At 41.2% G+C, this 18,567-nt stretch overlaps 1 protein-coding gene across 1 annotated transcript; it reads left to right on the top strand.

The window, feature by feature from the left end:
* Positions 1 to 4,444: 4,444 nt before the first annotated feature.
* ASCRUDRAFT_5945 (uncharacterized protein) lies at positions 4,445 to 9,860 on the top strand (the record flags this gene model as incomplete). The annotated part of the gene is made up of 2 exons (XM_020191238.1): positions 4,445 to 4,608; positions 9,803 to 9,860. 2 exons carry the CDS (start codon positions 4,445 to 4,447, stop codon positions 9,858 to 9,860), a joined length of 222 nt encoding a protein of 73 aa, XP_020050372.1.
* Positions 9,861 to 18,567: the final 8,707 nt, after the last annotated feature.

The raw sequence follows: 18,567 nt of genomic DNA, 5'->3' as shown, positions 1-18,567 counted from the left end.
AGTCAAAAGCTTAAACGGCAACAAATGGCCTAACTATTCAATTTGAACATAAAGCAGACTAAGAGCACCGGTGGCCGGTCCTGTGGTTGACTTTCTCATAAATTCGATCGCTTTTCTTTGTGGGAAGACTCATATTCTGACCTGCCATCAGCCGAAATGTCTTGAACATTGAATAATTCTCTTTGAACTGTCGCTTCTTAATAACCTGAAGGTTCGTGGCAATCTGCAGAGATTGACGCAAATGTAGTCAGAGCAACGACACACTCATCCAGTGACAAAAATGGCCTCTTAGCAGTTGCAGCTCTCTTGAAATGAAGTCGCTGATCATTGATTCACAATCAGGTTCTTAATTAGTAGCAGCTGAGAATGCTATTAAATAAGCTTGATGGCGTGCACAAAAGGCTTTCTCTAGCAAATAACCTTACAGCATCATCTCTGTACCAATGGTTTTCACATCTGGAATTGTGCAATCAATGCCGGTAGTGAGCATGGAAATCGGAGTCAAGTCGCTGAAGTAATTCAGCCATAGCAGAAATACATTGCGAACCACAAAACTCTTGAGAGCGCAGCATGGAGCTCAACATCAGTTTCCTGGTTATTATTGGCGAACATGGCTGCAGCGACTGATGAACAATCAGGTGGGCCAAATTGCCACACTATCAAATGCATTAGCCTCAGCTGTTGAGCCAGCAGGTATTAGCCTTGGTGCCAAGCACTCACTAGCCAGATCTGTCGTTTTGTGACAACGACTGATTGTGATAATATTTCGTTTTGGCATTTTCAATGGTTCCTTAAAATCAAAAATAGAACTGACGAGTCTTTTCCACCACCAATTGCCTCATCACCAAAAAGATTGGCCAGATCGTTAGCGTCGGTAAATGTAATATTGTAACGATGCATATATTCAGCTAGACACTTCTCACCGTAAATGGTAGCCGAAACCAAATCTGAATAGAGTTGGGCCCCAACTAGTTAGCGTTGTGCACATTGACATCTCAGAAATGGAGTTTACTAAAGAATTTATTGTAATCGTTTTTATTCGATACTTTATTGGGCTATTTATCAGAAGAAAGAGACCTGGTCTTAATAGTAGCAGCATGGGAACCAGAATACACGATTGAGCGTCTGCAATATAATTATTACTGAACGGTTATTCCAACAACTCACTAGCACCTCTTCTAATACTCCAGAATCAACTCCGCCAGTAACAAACTAATGGGAAATGCAATCCGAACCATTCATGTGTTGGACAGAGTCAACATCATCGCCAGCATTAACAGAGTTTTTATTAACTGCTTGAACCAACCAAAGAACTTAAGCAACTTTGATAAGCAAGTCCGAAGCCTATATAAATAACTTGGCTGCATCCACTATTCTTTCTGATTATTGCCAGGATCTTTTCCAATCATGCTCGTCAGCTGTGCGAACGAATGAACGAGTGATTATCAAGTTCAGCAACTGTATAAAAAAAGGAATAAAAAAGTGGTCGGCCGCACCTTTCATAGGAAGCTGGGATATACCCCAGAGCTTCACCGGAGCACACTGCTGAGAGACACTGAGAAAAGGAAGGTGAACCTCCGAGTAGCTCTCAATAAAACTCTCATACTAGTAGTTCAAAGCGGATGCTGTTCCTTGCCCAAAAACCTTTTTCGAAATGCAGCGCTTGCGATTGGACGAGCAGCACAGCGCTCGTGAGAACATCTGCGGTTGCTTGTTCTTTCTCCCACACCTTGTAACCGCTCGGCGAACAAAAACGGTGGCTTGCAGAGTTTGTAAATGCACGGCCACTTTGAGCCGATTGTCTGCGGTCTGGATGGATCGTATAGGTTGGCCGCTGTCACTTTTCCGCTTATCAGCATTGAGTCCCTTCTTGTTTGCGAATGATGAGCTCCCGAGAGGGTCCGCAACTAATCCCAGTTACAGATATCAAAGAATGGCCAACACGTCTATTTTCTTCTTGTTTATTTAGTTCATCAGTTTAGTCTACAGATTTGAAATTCCAGTGCCGGTCGCCCCTCTACCAGGCCGAAAGATGTGTGGCATGCCCCGAATCCTGTTTGACTACTTTTACCTTATTGCGAGCCACCATGATGTTTTGATTTCGTCTATCGGTGTCTGTGGCCAGTCTGTTCCTTTAACTAAGTGTGATTCAATCTAGCTTCCTATAGATGGGGCTGGCCATCTCACTTTTGTTCCTTTTTTGGATATACCTCTTCACCGTAATGTCCTTTAGTAGAACCGCTGAAAATGGTAATGAGAATAATTGCTGATGTTAGCTGGAAAATAGCACAGAAACAAATCACTGCTGGAAGTTTGGTATTTCGGGTCTAATCAGGAATTTCCGCGACGTTCGGATTAGTCCATTGGTTCAACCTTTTATCAAAGAAAATGCATTCATGTTGACGAAGTTGATTCAGAAAGATAATGTTGCTTTGGAATCGTCTTTTCATACGTTGAATACTGAAGAATTAGTTGCTGCTCCACTGCCACCCGTGCTATGCAATGGGTCGTATGGTCGTCAACTATCAGCTAACTTGTAGATCCTTTACTGTACGAATGGTGTGAAGGCGGTAATTCTAAAGACCAGGTCTCCTATTTCAGCGAAGTGGCAAAGCTCATTATATAGCAGAAGGGATTGAAATAAAACCTTTACTGAATGTTAACGCAATATTCTCCAGGTCAACAATGCGGTGGATGTTGGCGTTATTATCTTTTCCACGTCTGATTTGCACGGCAGCTAGGATAAAGAGAGTCTTGTTGATTTCACAGATTCTGAGACAGTTTCACTTACTGTTGGAAATGTTTTTGTTACTCGTCTGGGAGGTGATGCATTTGCTGATAGCATAGATTCCGCAGCGGTAGTAAGTGATGTTAATGATTCATTCAAAATGCTGACAACAAAAAATTGACCGATAGTGGCTGTCACAATATGAAACCTTTGCTGCTGAGCGTTTAGTTGCTCTGCTAGTCTTTGTTAAAACATTTGCTGCAGCCGATGGTTCTGTTGCAGAATCTTGTTCAAAATGCTTTCAATGTTCATCAGTCGGTGTCTGCATTCATCAATAATGAAACAGGTAACTTGACTTTCAACCGCTATCTGTTTTATTTTCATATTAGTGCTTTCTAAGTTATCTCAGCCATCAATGATTGGTTGAGCAACTCAACTTCCTTTTGAAGCGGTACCTTTTGCGTTGGTTACACTAACGGTGTTCTGAACGGATTTCGATCTTTGATTAGTCAGAATGGCGGATCATTACAAGTTGATCTTTGCGCTCCCGATGGTCCAAATTAAATTTGAATTCACGCCGCTAAAAATTGATGCCCCTAGTTTTCTTTCAAAGAATATTGTGTTCCTATTGATGGCACTTTATATGGTTGCAGAGCAATATCAGAATCATATGAATTTTTCCCTGCCTCACCGCCTGTTACATTAATTCCTTCGCACTCCCCATCGCTCAAAAGATAATCAAGCAGCGGTTGGTGCAACAGAATTATCCAAAATGTATAGTATAGATTTGCTGCCAGTTGAAAATGTCGGATTTTTGACAAAAGAAAAGCGACCTAAATTATTATGCAGTTATCAACAAGACAGGCCAACCCAGCTCCCAAGTTGGTTTATGTTAATATTGTTGGACGAATTGATGGTGTTGCTGTTGGTGATGCTCGGATTCTTCCGAAGATTGATGATGTTTGTTTGAGATACTCAGCTGTTGCTGTATTTGCTAGACATTCTTTAGCATTTGTTGATTTGAGCCATTTTACGAAATTTGATATCCATTATTTGATAAAACACTTCCCACTGTTAAATCGCATAACTTCATAGAATTCAAGCTGTTCAAAATCTTTGTCAATATAAAGGAATCAAATTCCAAATTCATTTTTTTTTTTGACTCTCATTAAAGTGTGCTCACAGAACGTTTGGCAAGCTCAATCAAGCAAAAGGCCAAGACAAGGTAAGTAGAATCCAGCGTTCCTGGGGTTTTGTGGAGTGAAAGACTGTCGCGTTCAGAGATTTGGATGACTCTAAATCCCATCAACCGAGGCGCACTATTTCCCACTCCGTTCGCATTATTAAATGGAGGAACTGGATGTATTCTATTGATGGATGGTTGCTGTTGTGCTACTCCGGCCCTGATCCCCAGACAATTCAAATAATCAAAGATAGCTGCGAAAAGTGTCGTCTGCGCTCTTGTTGGCTTTCACTTAAGTAGTGAAACCTACCGAGCGTTCAATCCTTATGATAGCGTTGTGGATGGCAGTGTTTCTAGTTGCTTTCATGATAGCAAATTTCCATTGAATGATTTTCATTTGTTGCGGCTAATTTCGCAATTTCATTTATTGTTGGCTTTGCATCCTGTTCCTGTTGGCGCTTTGAGGGGATTCTTTCCACGGCTTTCAATGACTAAGATTACACAACCGGAACTGCTTAGATGACTAATCAACAATGAGATTCCAACGAGGATGGTCATTAAAAGACATCAACTTAGAAGATGAAGAGAAAGATGTTGACAATGAAAATGTATTGAATACAACCAAATCAGCTTCTTTCACTGATGAAAATGATCAAGTTACTGATGGCAACGCAGGTGCTGAGTCTGATGAGGACAAGTTTGCTGGAACAAAAAACTCCGGGAGTAGCATCTTCAAGTCATTAATGTAGAACCTAAATCGCTTGCAAATTATACAAGAGGTACTATTAAAAACACAAACTCAGTGTTCAGAGCGTCTAAATATGTACATTTTAATCATTGGGCTCAGTCACCTGTTTGCTCCAGTGGCGCTCTGTGATAAGAGCAATATCATTATAAAAGAGGCTGGCGTTCTGCTCCTTATTCTTTTTCTCACATTCCTTTTGACCTCGTAGTTTATCATTAATATGGTTCAACTGGCTTTCGGCCCAATAGCGAATGATCGCAGCACTTTTAGAGAACTTGATGAATGCTGCAGACATTACTATTTGCGCTTCGTTCTTGTTTCTGAAAGCTGCCTTTTTAGGTCCGTTTGTTCAAGCAGTTATAAAAGAAAGAGTTATTCCTGCTGACGTTGTTTATTTAGAAAAAGTTAAAGGTTTTTTGGATTCCATTTGCCATACGATAGATAGCGCCGGTATTGTTTCTGCCGCATTGAAATTCCTTTCAATCCGTGTTATGGCCGTGAAGCACTGCTTCAAGTGGAGAAGCTTCATGTTCTTCTTGAAGCTATGGCTGCCATTGTTATGTCCTTGCAACTAGGTTCCGGGAATACCTAAAGTACATTAATAAACATTTTGAATTACAATGAGTTTGTTATTGAGTCATATTTCAATAATCCCAACGTCTACAACGCGCATCAAGTTGCCCTTATTTTTAAAGCTGCTTCTGCTTTGCACCCCGCGTTGGCTGGATTGATTCTTGCACAATCTAAAGACCACCACAAAACTATACTTACTGATTCAAAGAGTTTTGCCCTCATTTTGCTGATCATGCATTTACTCATGGATCAGGCTGAGGAACGTGGTTCTCCGTTAGAAAGTATCGGATGAACACGCCCACACGGGATTGAATGAGACGCTATCGTTGTCCCAACATGCGACATTTTGCTTCCTCTGTTTGGCAGCTTAACCTGTTCATGCTGGTTCGTCAGCCGGAGCCAATGGTTCTTCCGATGTAGCTGTTATGGTTGTCTCAACCTCCTCAGTGGCGGCTTGCTATGTCGTGTGCTGTAACTACCAACCCATGCAATGTTCGAAGTTGTTCAATTTTGAGTCTGGTGCCTTTTAACCCATTTAAGAAGGAGGAGGCTAGTTCAGTGATTTTGCTTTTGACTCAGGTCATATTGCTGGCATTGTTGACACCATCGACCTTGTCAAATGTGTTGGGACTGTCATCCCCTTAAATGGTTGATGATTAGAGAATGATTTTAGGCTTGTGATGGTGCAAATGAAAGTTCAATCTGGGCACCTACAAATAGAGGGGTGTTGGTTTCATTCATAGATTAATGCTCCTATTAAAATAGTTCATCAGCTCTATGGGAGCATCCAAAGAATAATATGAAAGTGTGGTTGTCTCATCTGCTGTTGCGCTAAATATTCAAAATAAGCCTGATGGATCTGCTCTTGCAGGAGAGATGGCTGCCGGAAAACTCTCCAAAATAATTGGCATTACTGCTGCAAAGATTTTATAATATGAGCATTTTCTCAAGGGAGAAACAACCAACGATATAGATACGTCTTCTATAAGACTAGGTGCCGCTGCTCTTGTTGGTCTGAATAATGATATTGCTGGTTTAATGCCAGTTGCTGCTAGAGATTAAAATCAGTATTCTCACTTCGTTGTAGAAAATTTGTCAAGATTTGCCTTTGTGGCTCTATTGGACACATGTTCATAGGCTGTTCCGTGGTTAGAATATTGTAGTGAATTCACTCAACCACTATTAGATAGAATTGTTGATACCGCCAGGTCTGATCACAAGTTTGCATCCTAGCAGTTCAACGAATTCACTTAGTCAAAGAGAATCAAACAAGAACTGTTGGTTCTTTACGAGTCTCATTTGAGAGCGGTTCCTGAAAGTCAGAAATGTCCAATAGTGACAAAACCCAAGAGAACGTTAATTAATGCAAAATTTTCACAGTACTTGCTGCTCGAGGCTGAGATGCGTGCAGTGTTCTTGAAGAATTTGACTCATACTATGCAAGGCGCTCGGTTTGCTACACCAGTTTCATTATTTGATGGAAGATCATCAGCACCTTTGCGTATAGTGAATAGACGTGCTGCTCTCCCGATGACTTGCAAACAAATCGGCCAACCAATGACGATGATGCCAGTGCTCTCTGTTTTTGTTTGCTACGACCTGAGTGAAGCACCTTGCAAATTGTACAATCAATATAAAAATATTGATGGATTTTGTTCCTTCGGTCGTTCAGATCAAAGAAAATTTCATAATACGGATTCAGCAGTTGCTGGCACTAATCCATGAATTTTATCTGCCGAAGGAGCTACTCCCAGCGCTGCTGTTCATATTAGGCAAAAAGAGTCCTCGACGAGCAATGGCAATCTCAACACAGCTGCAATGGAATCACTTCACCCCTTGATATACAACTTCAATTAGGATGATTAGTTTACTGTCATCACCTGAATTAATGACAAGATAAATGGTGTTAGTGACATTCAATGGGATGCAATCGAATTTGTTCCATCGTTATTCGATAATACTTCAGTTGCGATACCAGCACCGGTGCTCTATCATAGAAAGACCAACTTGGTTGAGCCAAATGAGTTCTGCAGCAAGAGTTGCATAGATGTGGAGAAGTGCTTAAAAGATTTGCAAACGGATCCAGCGATTGAGTTAAAGATAGCTCTCCTCAGAAATATTTGGCTGCTGCCCTTATGGCCGCTACCACTGTTAAACCAAATTTAGCCCACCTAATATGCAACGTTGTTTGTTAATCAAAAATTCAGGCAAGGCTGGGGCAGCGTACTGTTCTGCTGATTAATCTTGATGCTGGTAGAAGTCTTGAACGCAGACCAACGGTGTGTACATTCACATCAGCACCCACTGCTGATTGTGCCAAAGCTGGAGGTGTTGGTCATGGTTCTCACTATCTTGATGGAATTGAATATGCTGAAACATTCAGTCCAGTAATTTGGTTCAAAAGGTTTAGAATCATTTTTGAGGCTATATCATCAAACGCATTCGACGATCTTTCAAAGAATATCACAACTGGAGGTTTTCGTGGTGTAGTGGACGGTGAGCGTTACTTGAAAAACCATCGTGTATTTCATTAAGTTGAGTATCGTCGCCAAGCTTGAACACTATTTTCATCACTATAGAGATGCGACAATCTCCTCTCTTTGTTTGGGGTCAATTGATATTTTCTTGTCCATCGTTGTAACCCGAAAAGTCAGTCAGAGAATTATGTGGTGAGCAACAAAACAACGTGCTCTCTAGGTAACGTTCTACAACCTCAAAGTGAAAGAACTGAGCAATAAACATAGCAAGGAAGGATAGACGACCTATCAAAGTTTACAGCAATTGAAATAGTTTCAAATACTCGAAGTGATCTCACCTCCAAATGATTTTGATAGGCAGCCGTGCTTAGGACTTGTATCCAACGAACCGCGCCCGTGAGTGAATCCGTAGACACCGTGTATTGCGCTGCCTCAACTTTTCGTGAAATGAGATCGGTAGAGGGGCTGCACCTTAGAATGATGGACTACTATTACCAAGTCAATTGAGGACTGGTTACTCAGTTAATCAGGATTGCTGTAAGGCTCCCGAATGTTCACATTAGGTCTCTCCGTGTCTGTCATCGGTCATTTCCTGTGACGCGTTCTGCCTAAACCCAGTTCGCTATATAACATTGTGCCTTGTCTTCCACGTTTTTCGATCATATATTTTTTTTCTCCGTTGTGGATCGCCGTGGATTAGGAAAACCTGTACGCTGTTGGCTGACGTCAGCCGATTGCACCAACAGCAGCAAAGGCAATGCAGTCGTTATTGACTTCTCCCCAAATCGCACTAAAAGTTTTACTGTTGAAGGTTATTTGCTTTTATAAGTGGCGAAACGAAATACTAACGAAGACGCGGCCTGTTCGTGGTCCCAACGATTTGCAGACGTTTCTACACTCGCCGCTCCCAAACAAAATTACCGAGCAGACCGGCAGCACTCAACTTGGTTCCAATCACATTTTCAAGAGTCATGCAAGGTGCCCACTTGAAATGATGTTCAACGTCGCGGCAAATTAATTAATTTGATTGAATAGTGCATGCGAAGAAGTCCGCAGTACTCTAGGCATGGTGTGAATCAGCATAATGTACTGAAATCATCGATGCCAAGTTGCTTACGCACGTCAGTTCGAGCATTAGAGTGAAATAGTCTCTTTCTACTCAAAGACGAATGAAGTTAGGCAGCATTCACTGATTTCTCTTTGAAAAACCTGCTCAGAAGCTGACTACTCTGCTCTGATTTGTTCTGTTCGTCAACATCGGTTGAAGAGTTTCCGCATAACCTCATTTCGAAGTCCCACAGCATGAAGTCTGTCAGCTGCTCTTGTTGCAAATCGATTGTGAAATATAAACCTCAAGAGGTAGATAAATTAAAACATCGTAGATAACACCGCCTGCCCTTTATACGCATTCCAGAGCAATTGCGGCCGCATTTTGGTCGTAACCGAAGTTACACACCAAGGAAACAATTGTGGACAACCGGTGGCTTCTGTCCCGCACTTCATATTGCATTAACCATTGCTCCAACGATCTGAAAAAGAGTGGAACATATTGAAAAGTGCTCAACTTTCACATTTGGGTTGCTAGTGACGAAGGAGATGAGTGTTTGAGGCATTCAATCTAGAGATTCCCGGAAGCGTGCAGATGTCTCCACTCAACTCCCAAATACCGCCTTCAATACCAGAAACATTATAACCCACAAAAATGATCAGTTTTAATGCTTCGCCAGGTGGGTCCCAATCCGACGGATGTCCTCTCTTTTCAATCAAAGAAAGATTGTAAAACTTATTGCTTTGAGCAGTAAGAAGTATATCAAGCCAGTTGTTTGGCTTGCCTATTGGGGTCTTGCTGAACTGCCGATCTTCTCAACATCTTCGAAGAATTGATAATTGATATTCGGTTGCAATGAAGAAGAAAACATCATAAATGAATAACCAATTAACATTCCATACAAGTTGAATTTGAATGCAGGGATATCGTAACAGCCGTGTAAGTATTTGTGAATAAAAATAATGAATCAGCCGAACAGCGAAAATTGAAGCTATTCAACAAATAAAGACTGAGCAGCTGACAAACTAGATCTATTGCAACTCACTAGCCAAATTGAAAACAACATCAAACAACCAATATTATTGAGAAACGCCAACAATAAATAAGGTGCAGGGCCACAACCATCAACGATTGACATATTACGGTACTTCTGTAGCATATCTATTGTAAGGTACAGAAACACACTCACTTGGTGTTTAATCTTCAATTCTCATTAATTCGATCCAAGAACGGCGAAATGGGAATATCGATTGTTCTTCCATAAATGAGATTTATATGAAATAGCTTTGGTGTTTTCGAAAATGGTGGGAAAGCTGAATACGTTGGTGGCGGATTTGTCATCAAAGTACGAATGGAGTTCCGCCCATCCCCACCAAGATATATCGAAACCAGCATCAGCAAGACACCGTTTTTGGCCGCCATGTCGGGTAAAATGTAGTCAGCTTTTGAAATCGCAAAGACAATCAACCCGTACTACATTCAATTAAATGTCATGTGATTTTTGGTGACAAGAAAGATAAAAACAACCATTACTTTCCCATCAAACGTATTTCCAGCTTAATTATTATGGGTGTGCTGCACCAGCTCAAGTGAAACAGCTGTTTTGTTTGCAACCGATAACGGATTTAAGGATTAAAGACTCAAGTTCTTTGCTGCGCTGAGTAGATGAATCTCGCATGCGGGACCTCGGTTAAGGGATTCCATCCCCACAGCCAAAAAATATTATTCAATGAACCGTCTTCATCAATATGCAACGAATCAGCCATTGATCGCTCAATGTTTGCATCTTCAACAACTTGCTGAGCGCTATCCAGTTCACGTACAATGCTGATTCAAAATATTATCATTGATGTTGTCTTCACATGTGTCCGACCCATCTTAACAGGGCGGCCATCAGGCCGTATATGGTTGCTTAAGTGCAGTAATTTGTTCGTTATCACTAGCAGCACGAGCTGCAACAAATTCTCCGATCATAACAGGCAGCAGTTATGTCCTTTCAAGATGCATAAAACGTTTCATCAATCAGATCGTTCCATTTGATGATTCGCTATCTATTGGATCCTGTACGTAGGATCGCGTCGTTGAGTGGTTCTAATTCATCAAACACCAAAGGCTCCATCTACGGCTGAGCCGCTGTCAGGGACAAGCGAAAGCTGACCCCTCGTGAATTTCTTGTCTCAACAAAAGCCACAACACATAACTCAATGAGTTAGCATGACTGACTCGGCAGCGGTCAAAGACTACTGAGCATCAACTTTTCCACAACGTTGTTTGGCGCAAAGTACAGTCGGCACCACCGTAATAAAATGGGGTTGTGACATTGATTTAATTAACTTTGAGTTTGGTAAATGCGGCGACAGCGTGGATCACTTCCACACTTCTTTTAATAACTACAATCTATATCATTTAGTGAGTTAGATTATTTCAATCTGCGATGGCTGTTCAGCAACAGGTCTGGCATATTTTTAGGTACTACTTGTAGAAGACTGGATTCCAAAGCATTTTTGACAGGTAATCGATTCTACTTCAGGTCGAACATTGGCAGTCAGGTGAAGATCTATTTTTCTCCTCCTTGAACCAAAATTGGCGAAGAACACTGTGTATTCCTATGAGAAAACTTTGATTAGACGTGCTGGCAGCAATAAAGCGGCGGCAAAATATTTTGCAGTGGCTCTGTTATTACTGCATCAATTGCATCATGTGTATTTTTTTTGAAAGCCATTGGAACAATATCAGGATTGCGTTGGTGAGCAGTTTTATGCTCTGCAACTTACTCGATTGCGGATACAGCAGATGTTTGAGTCTCGCCAACTTTTTTTAAACTGCGGAGAATGTAATCGCAGAAGTATAATTAATTGCTATGGTTGTGCAGTTGCTGCGGCCTGTCTTATCGAAAGAAAAGAAAACTGTTAATACTCTCGTTGGCTTTCTCCTGTGATCACATCTTTGAACCGCTTTGCCAAAAGTATTTCAAGCACTTTGTTGTTGATTCATATTTGCCTCTGCAACTTGTTGATTGTGCTCACTCCGCATATGCTATCCGGCAAAAGCTCCCAGGACAACTGCAAAATCAATGCTTCCTTTAAATGCGGCCAGTAGTCCCTGTTTACACTTTAAACTGCTTTGGTAAAGACGACGTGATGATCTGCAATGCATACGGCTGATGCGGCGGAGCAACACACAGTAGTCGTCCTAAAATATCACCTACCCAACAAGTAAACATCCAAGACTGCAATCGGCTAACATGGTTTGCAATTAGTTTTGCGAATTGGTGCTTAAGCACCGCATGCCAACTCCTTTTGTGTAGCAGTATTTGCGTTTGTCCGGCAAATAAGATGTAAAATCCTTCGTACAATCGTGTCCGACCATTGAGAATCACATCAGTCGATAGCAATTGGGAGATCATAGCCTCATATAACAAGCAATCCCAATCATTCTTTCATTCGACAAGCTGTTGCTCTTTGTCCTGATTGGGTTCCTAGTCAACTATCCACCCCGTTCCTATTGAACCTAGAGCAATTGCCTTGTCATTCTTGGTTTTGGCATTTTGTGAATAATCTTCAAACCGTGTGGAAAAACCATCTGTATCCCATCGAGCTCAATGAACTTTTAACGCCAACAAACAGTGATAGAAAGTAATGAAATATGCCCAAGTGACAACTGCTAACGTTGTTCATTCAGACGGAGGAATTACAACATATTATCAGTGGTCATTAAAAAAGACCGCAAATTAGCGACTGCTGTCATCAGCGACAACATCCATAGGGCATTGGGAAGCAACATATTGAGCAGCGTGAATAACACTGGCAAATTTTTTGCACAATCTGCTGGTACACTTGGTCGCTATTCACCATTGAGAGACTCATGAGTGAACTAGCAGCAGCGGCCAAACCTTGGAACTTTGCTGTTTTGATCGATTCCGCCTCGTTCGAAGAACCAAAAGCTGCAGGTCAACTGTTTGTCATAGTAGAAACAGCCGGCGGCGCATCAGCAAAGTTAAATGCTGCTGGAACCACTTTTTGACCTACCAGACCAGCGATCAGATCATAATATTCATGACTGGATGGAAACGCGGCTCTCATATATAGGGCATCAGAGATCCCATTTTGATTGACCCAAACGCAACCTAAAAGCCGTCCTTTGATGATGCCAGGTTGAGATGGATGTTACTTCAAATAGCGTTCCGCTCAATTGAATGAATATCAATCCGGTGATAGATTGCGTGAGTCTCAAACAGTTCTAATTGAACTTAACAGTTAACGTAGGTCGCTGATTCATTCGTTCTTCCTCAAATACGTTGAAACTTCCAGGTTAAAAGCAAAGCCGGTTCGACTTCAACATCAGCTTTGCAGTAACAAGCACCTGCAATGTAGCATCGGCTCGTCAACACAAGGTGCACCATGACAAAACCCTTCAACCGTTCGAGCGGCTCCATCAGACAATCCATCAAAAGTTGACGCCTCCCGCAACAATCACTTGCCAAACTTCGTTAGTTGGGACTCGTTACTATTTTGACTTTCTCAATGGTTTGTAGTTCAAAGTGGTAGGTCCATCCACGTGGAGTGACCAGGGAATCCTTTATCTGCATCCGCAAACCCCAATTCGTTGGATCTAAAAAACGAATAATGTGAAAGTTACTAAATATGGTGGACACTCATTCAGTGTAAATGGAGTGCAAACAGGCAGTAGCGCAAAACATTTAGCAGCTTGATCAGCATTCTACTGCTGGTAAATATTGAGCAGAAGTCATTTCTTGACTTATTGTGATCCGCTTCGTTAGTTAATTGGTTGTTCTATTTAATGAAGTAATTTACTTATTCATGATAATAGCTGCTCAAAATCGTAGGAAGCTAATCCTTGTTCAAGTTAACTGATAGTTCACTGCCGTAGCACTGATAATTGAGCTTTTTTATGCACAACGCAAAGGCCATATCCGCCAGTAACGAACGTAGTGTAAATGGATTGTGAGCCAACTTTATTTGCTTTTAATTCAACTTCATCATCAACCGTAATACCTAGTTTCATCTATGTTTGAACCAACTGTCGAAACTGAACAAAATTCAAATTGAACCTCGAGGGCCGAAAAGTAACTTTAGCACCAACCATGAATGTCGCAAATTCTTTGCAGGGAGGGATTACTGATTTGTTCCAAGGTTGCTAAGTCGAATCCAAGTTTATATGTTACGTCGGAAAGTATGTAATGAGGAGGATTGCTGTAGTGATCGCCAGCCTTCCCATAGGTGGCTGGGATTAATCACTAACCTACCCGGGAGCAGACCGGTGACAGACTCCGATGGATCAATTCTACAGTTGCGGGAACCGTTCCTTAGCAGACAATGGCTGAGAGCAATTAAGCTAATTTCACGACCTGTCAACGGCCCACGCTTTTGTAGCAATCAGTGGGTGAGGACAACATCGCTGACCATCTCTTCTAAAATGGGGAAAACAGACAAGTTTCACTAGCAGCAACAACGGGAATTGTTTCAATATTTTCAAAAATAGAAAGATCAAGAGGAGGTGTAACTTGTTATGCGGTCTTCATGTCAAGATTTTCCGTGGATTATTTAGGTGAGACGTATTATGCTTTGAGCCACTTCCAGCAGAACTCCAATAAATTTTTTTTATATCATTATTCACTGTTTCACGAGCATCGATTTACACCCCAATCCAATTATTAGTCATATTCGAATCGTTTAATGAATGACCGGCTCACCTATCCAATGCTGAAACTGCTCTATGGCCGGCTACGATCAATTCTAAGAATCTCAATCATTCATGATGAGGAAGCAAAGTGTTTTGATTCGAGCAGCCGAGAATCTGAGTTATTGAACTTCTAGGAAACTTTAATTCAACTAATTAGAAAGGACAACCAATAAGAAGTAATACCATTGCAGCAGATTGGACTACACCTGCGGAGCGCCAACTGCAGCAGGTTGACCTCAATCAGAAGATAAGTCGCTGGACCAACGACGGGTTGAACAAAAGTTGTTGAGATATACCCGAGTCAATATAAAGCCAAGTGAACTACAAAATCAAGTGGCATGCAACATCTAACCATAGTGCTAACATGGAGTAATCCAGCATAGGGTTATGCAGAATATGAGCGGCAGCCGATGTATTTGCTACCAATTGATGATCCCGCGGTTGGAGTGGAACTGCCGAAGACTAACTACACTAGTCTATTTCCAAGTGCCAATCATAGAGTTGTTCTAAGACCCTTTTGGGGTTCCCAAGGCGTTCTTACAAAAATGCAAATGCCCTGTCTGCCCAGAGGTAGTAACCGATTTGATTTTACTCAAAGGATTGTCCCGCAAATTTGAGTCCGTGCAAGAAGTTCTTTGAGAAAGGAAATGGAGTAAGGATTTTCTCAGCATCAGAGCTGCCCAAACCTAGATAGAGTACAAATTGCTCCAACTGCATCACCATTGTAGTCCTTGAAAATGTTGGCGTCCGAATCATAAAGAGTGAAATTGATTTCTGTACTTGGATGATGCAGTTCTCACTCCCCAAAATGAATTGCATTGGATATAGTAATAGCAGCTTGTTGTTTACTATTAACATTTCTTTTTCCCATTTCCACACACCCTTCACTGGATCACGATCTATTTAAGAGCCCCTATTCATACTCAGCTGAAACGCATCCACCAGTAGAAAGGCTATAACAAGTTGGTTTTGCAGAGCCCACAAATTTGTTTGGTGGAGCTTATTCTGATAGAATAGCAACCGCTATGATAAGCGCTCCGACCAACAGTCTACGCTCGGGCACTTCTGAAAGAAGGCCAAACCCCAAAAAGTAAAGTCCGTTGCTTCGTCGATTTTCTATGATTTCAGCAACCGAACAATCAAGTCTTTGTTTAAATACTGTTGCATCAAATTTTTTGAAAGATTTTAAGGTGGATGAGTGGACTAAAAGCTAAAAATTAAAAATGATCCGCCGACCAACTCATGGTGAGGCGGGTCCCATTGCCGATCCTCAGGACAAAAGACTTGGGTCAAATAAGAGACATCCAAAGTGGATGTCTGCCTTGGCACATCAGCTAAATGTTGTTTGTTCAAAAAACCGAAAGCAGCGTTAATCGCCCTTCGGCTTGTGAAACTTCCTGGTGTGCAAAAGAAATTGGGCTTCGTTATGACTGCAATCACCCATATCAGGAGAACGGGCGACTGCTCATAATCCAATTATTTTATTTGCTGCTTCCAACGGCGACGATTAACAAGTTCATATTATTGTTTGAAACAGAGGTGCCAGTATTTCAGCAAGGGCAGTCATCAATTTCCAGATCGCTAAGTTGGTCTTGATGATCGCTGCAATTTCACCTTTCAATGATGTTCCCTTATTTGATGGATCGAGTAGTAGCGACACGGTTCCCCATGACCAATCGACTGGTGTTGCGCTCAACGTGTTCTGAGGACGTTTTACTGTAAAAGATTCACTGCGGAATCTTCAGCTGCAATCACGGCTGAGTTTGAAAGAACAATATAAATTGTATTGGCAATGGGGATTGAAGAGCAGCAATCAGGTTCACGATATAATTTTCAAAGGATCAAAATCCTGCTTTTTCCATTTGAAAGTGGAGTCTTCTGTTGCTTGGTGGACATGTGAATCAATGCAGATGTCGTTAACTAAACCCGTTATAGCGAATCTGATCCTAATCCAGATATCAATACATTGGCACAGATTCAAACCGCACTATTATCCAATGCGGTATCACATCACGTATCAATTTTTGAGCAATGCTGGTTATTACGGCGAATGGATGCATTCCTAACATTGATGTCTTCACTTTGAAAATCACTAGACACTGCGTTCTCCTTTGCCGCAACAATTACAAAAGGTATTGCAGCAAATATGGAATTTATCAACTATGGGTTCCTGAGCATAACTTACTCAAAGATTTGATTATATAAGTTAATTGACTATTGTTCCGCCTCGCTCATTACCTCCATTAAAATATAAGCTATTGTTAGTACCTCAGTGATTTCCTGTAAATTATCCAACAATCTTGTCAGAAATATGTATTACTAACTTGTCAGATTTTATTTTTCATACTCACAAATTATTTGTACCAGTTAATTTGAGTGATTTTTATTACATAGTAAACATTTAATATTTCTTTGCTTCCACAATGAATGGCTTCATCTCCGACATTCTAATTCGAATATATCTTCCAAACATTAATTATCGCTTTGGAGTCTTTGAATGATGGAACCATAGTTGCTCCTCTCAATGGGGTTTCATGGGAGAAACCGCGGCAGGGCATGTAAACAGCCTGTCTTTCATTCTCAAATACCAGCTCACAGAGATCATAACACCTGAATGTGTTTAATATTGGAAAATGTGTCTGCATTGAATACCTTTCCAAAATTTTGTACGGACAAAGAATACCACCACCTGTTAGGACCACTTAAAAGCCCGTGCTTTACGAATGAACATTCATCAATGGGGTAATACACGAATCTCTGCATTGCACTTCTGCAACCAGTATTAATGGAAGCAGCGGGGCCAACTCAACGGAATATTTCAAAATAGTTTTGTTTGTTCTGCCAGAATTACAACAATTCTTGATGAATCCTTCGATCATTTAGTGGGTGGTTGTGGATCTCAATGAAGAGTTGAGTGGGGTCCTCATGGTGTTGATGGGTGAAGACTCAACGGGCTGTACCATCAATTCAAGTAATCTATGAAGCGAGTAGCCCATTTTGACTATGTCTGACATGTTGATTCTCATGTACACCACGGTATATACTCATGTAATCACACACTCATGAAAACCGTGGGAAGTGTCGGGACTCTCAATTTGCTCAAAACGAAGGGATCACAGATTGCCACAAGCCGTGATCACCATCAGATTACAAATTGGCAAATGTAAAAATGCAGAAGGCGAACAACCGCCGCTCAACTCTAAGCTACTTGCCGTTCAGCAAACTGACTAACCTGGATGATTATTGGGACAGACCGTCGCAACCAGTATGCGTCGACCGGTGACTTTGAACAGCCAGAGCCATGTTCCGTCTCAAATGATTGATTTTTTACCCAGTGTAAAAGTGGAAAATGCATTGCCGCCCTTTTCTATGAATTCAAGTGATGTTAAAATAACTTGGTCCTATTGCAAATATGGGGTACTTTTTCGAGCGGCATGTCGCTGCTAAAGTATCATTCAATGAAAAAAGGAGCGTTCTCTTCGCTGTGCTACAAAGTCGTTAATTGTTCATTTAGTCAAAGCCCTGCTGGTCAGAATGGGTTCATTCTCGTTTGACCACCAATTCTAAGCGTGAATATTGGAAATTTACTTAATTATAAAACGAAAACGCGCGCAGTTGATAATTGATACAACTGAGAAATCGAATCCCCTGCATACCGATCATATAGTTGATACCGACCAAAACAATTTACTGACTGCATTGACCACCAATATAAGCATTTGAGAGAATCAAAGGAAGAACAATTTCACTGTGGACCGCTATACTTGGTTAAGTTAGATAAAGCCCAGTGTGTGCGACACACACATTGGCAAGTTTTTGAAGAATTGCCAACTGTTCATCCATAATTTAGCAATCAGAAAAATCACAAGAGAAGTACGCAACAAAACACATCCATCAATAATCCACTGATCAAATGGCTGACAGCCTATTTGAACCCCTGTGGTGGAAGCTCCTTAATAATTGTATGATCTACAGTACCATTGGAGCTCACTCAATCAAACTGACACGCAACATTTATCAATCAGTTAATAATATACAATTTGATTAATTATTCATTGATCTTTTGTTGATTGGCAGGACGGCTATGAATGGGTGCGTACAATACTTCCC

Source organism: Ascoidea rubescens, assembly GCF_001661345.1.
Source record: "Ascoidea rubescens DSM 1968 unplaced genomic scaffold ASCRUscaffold_1, whole genome shotgun sequence".
Classification (NCBI taxonomy): Eukaryota; Fungi; Ascomycota; class Saccharomycetes; order Ascoideales; family Ascoideaceae; genus Ascoidea; species Ascoidea rubescens.
This window is presented reverse-complemented; position numbering and strand designations above follow the sequence as displayed.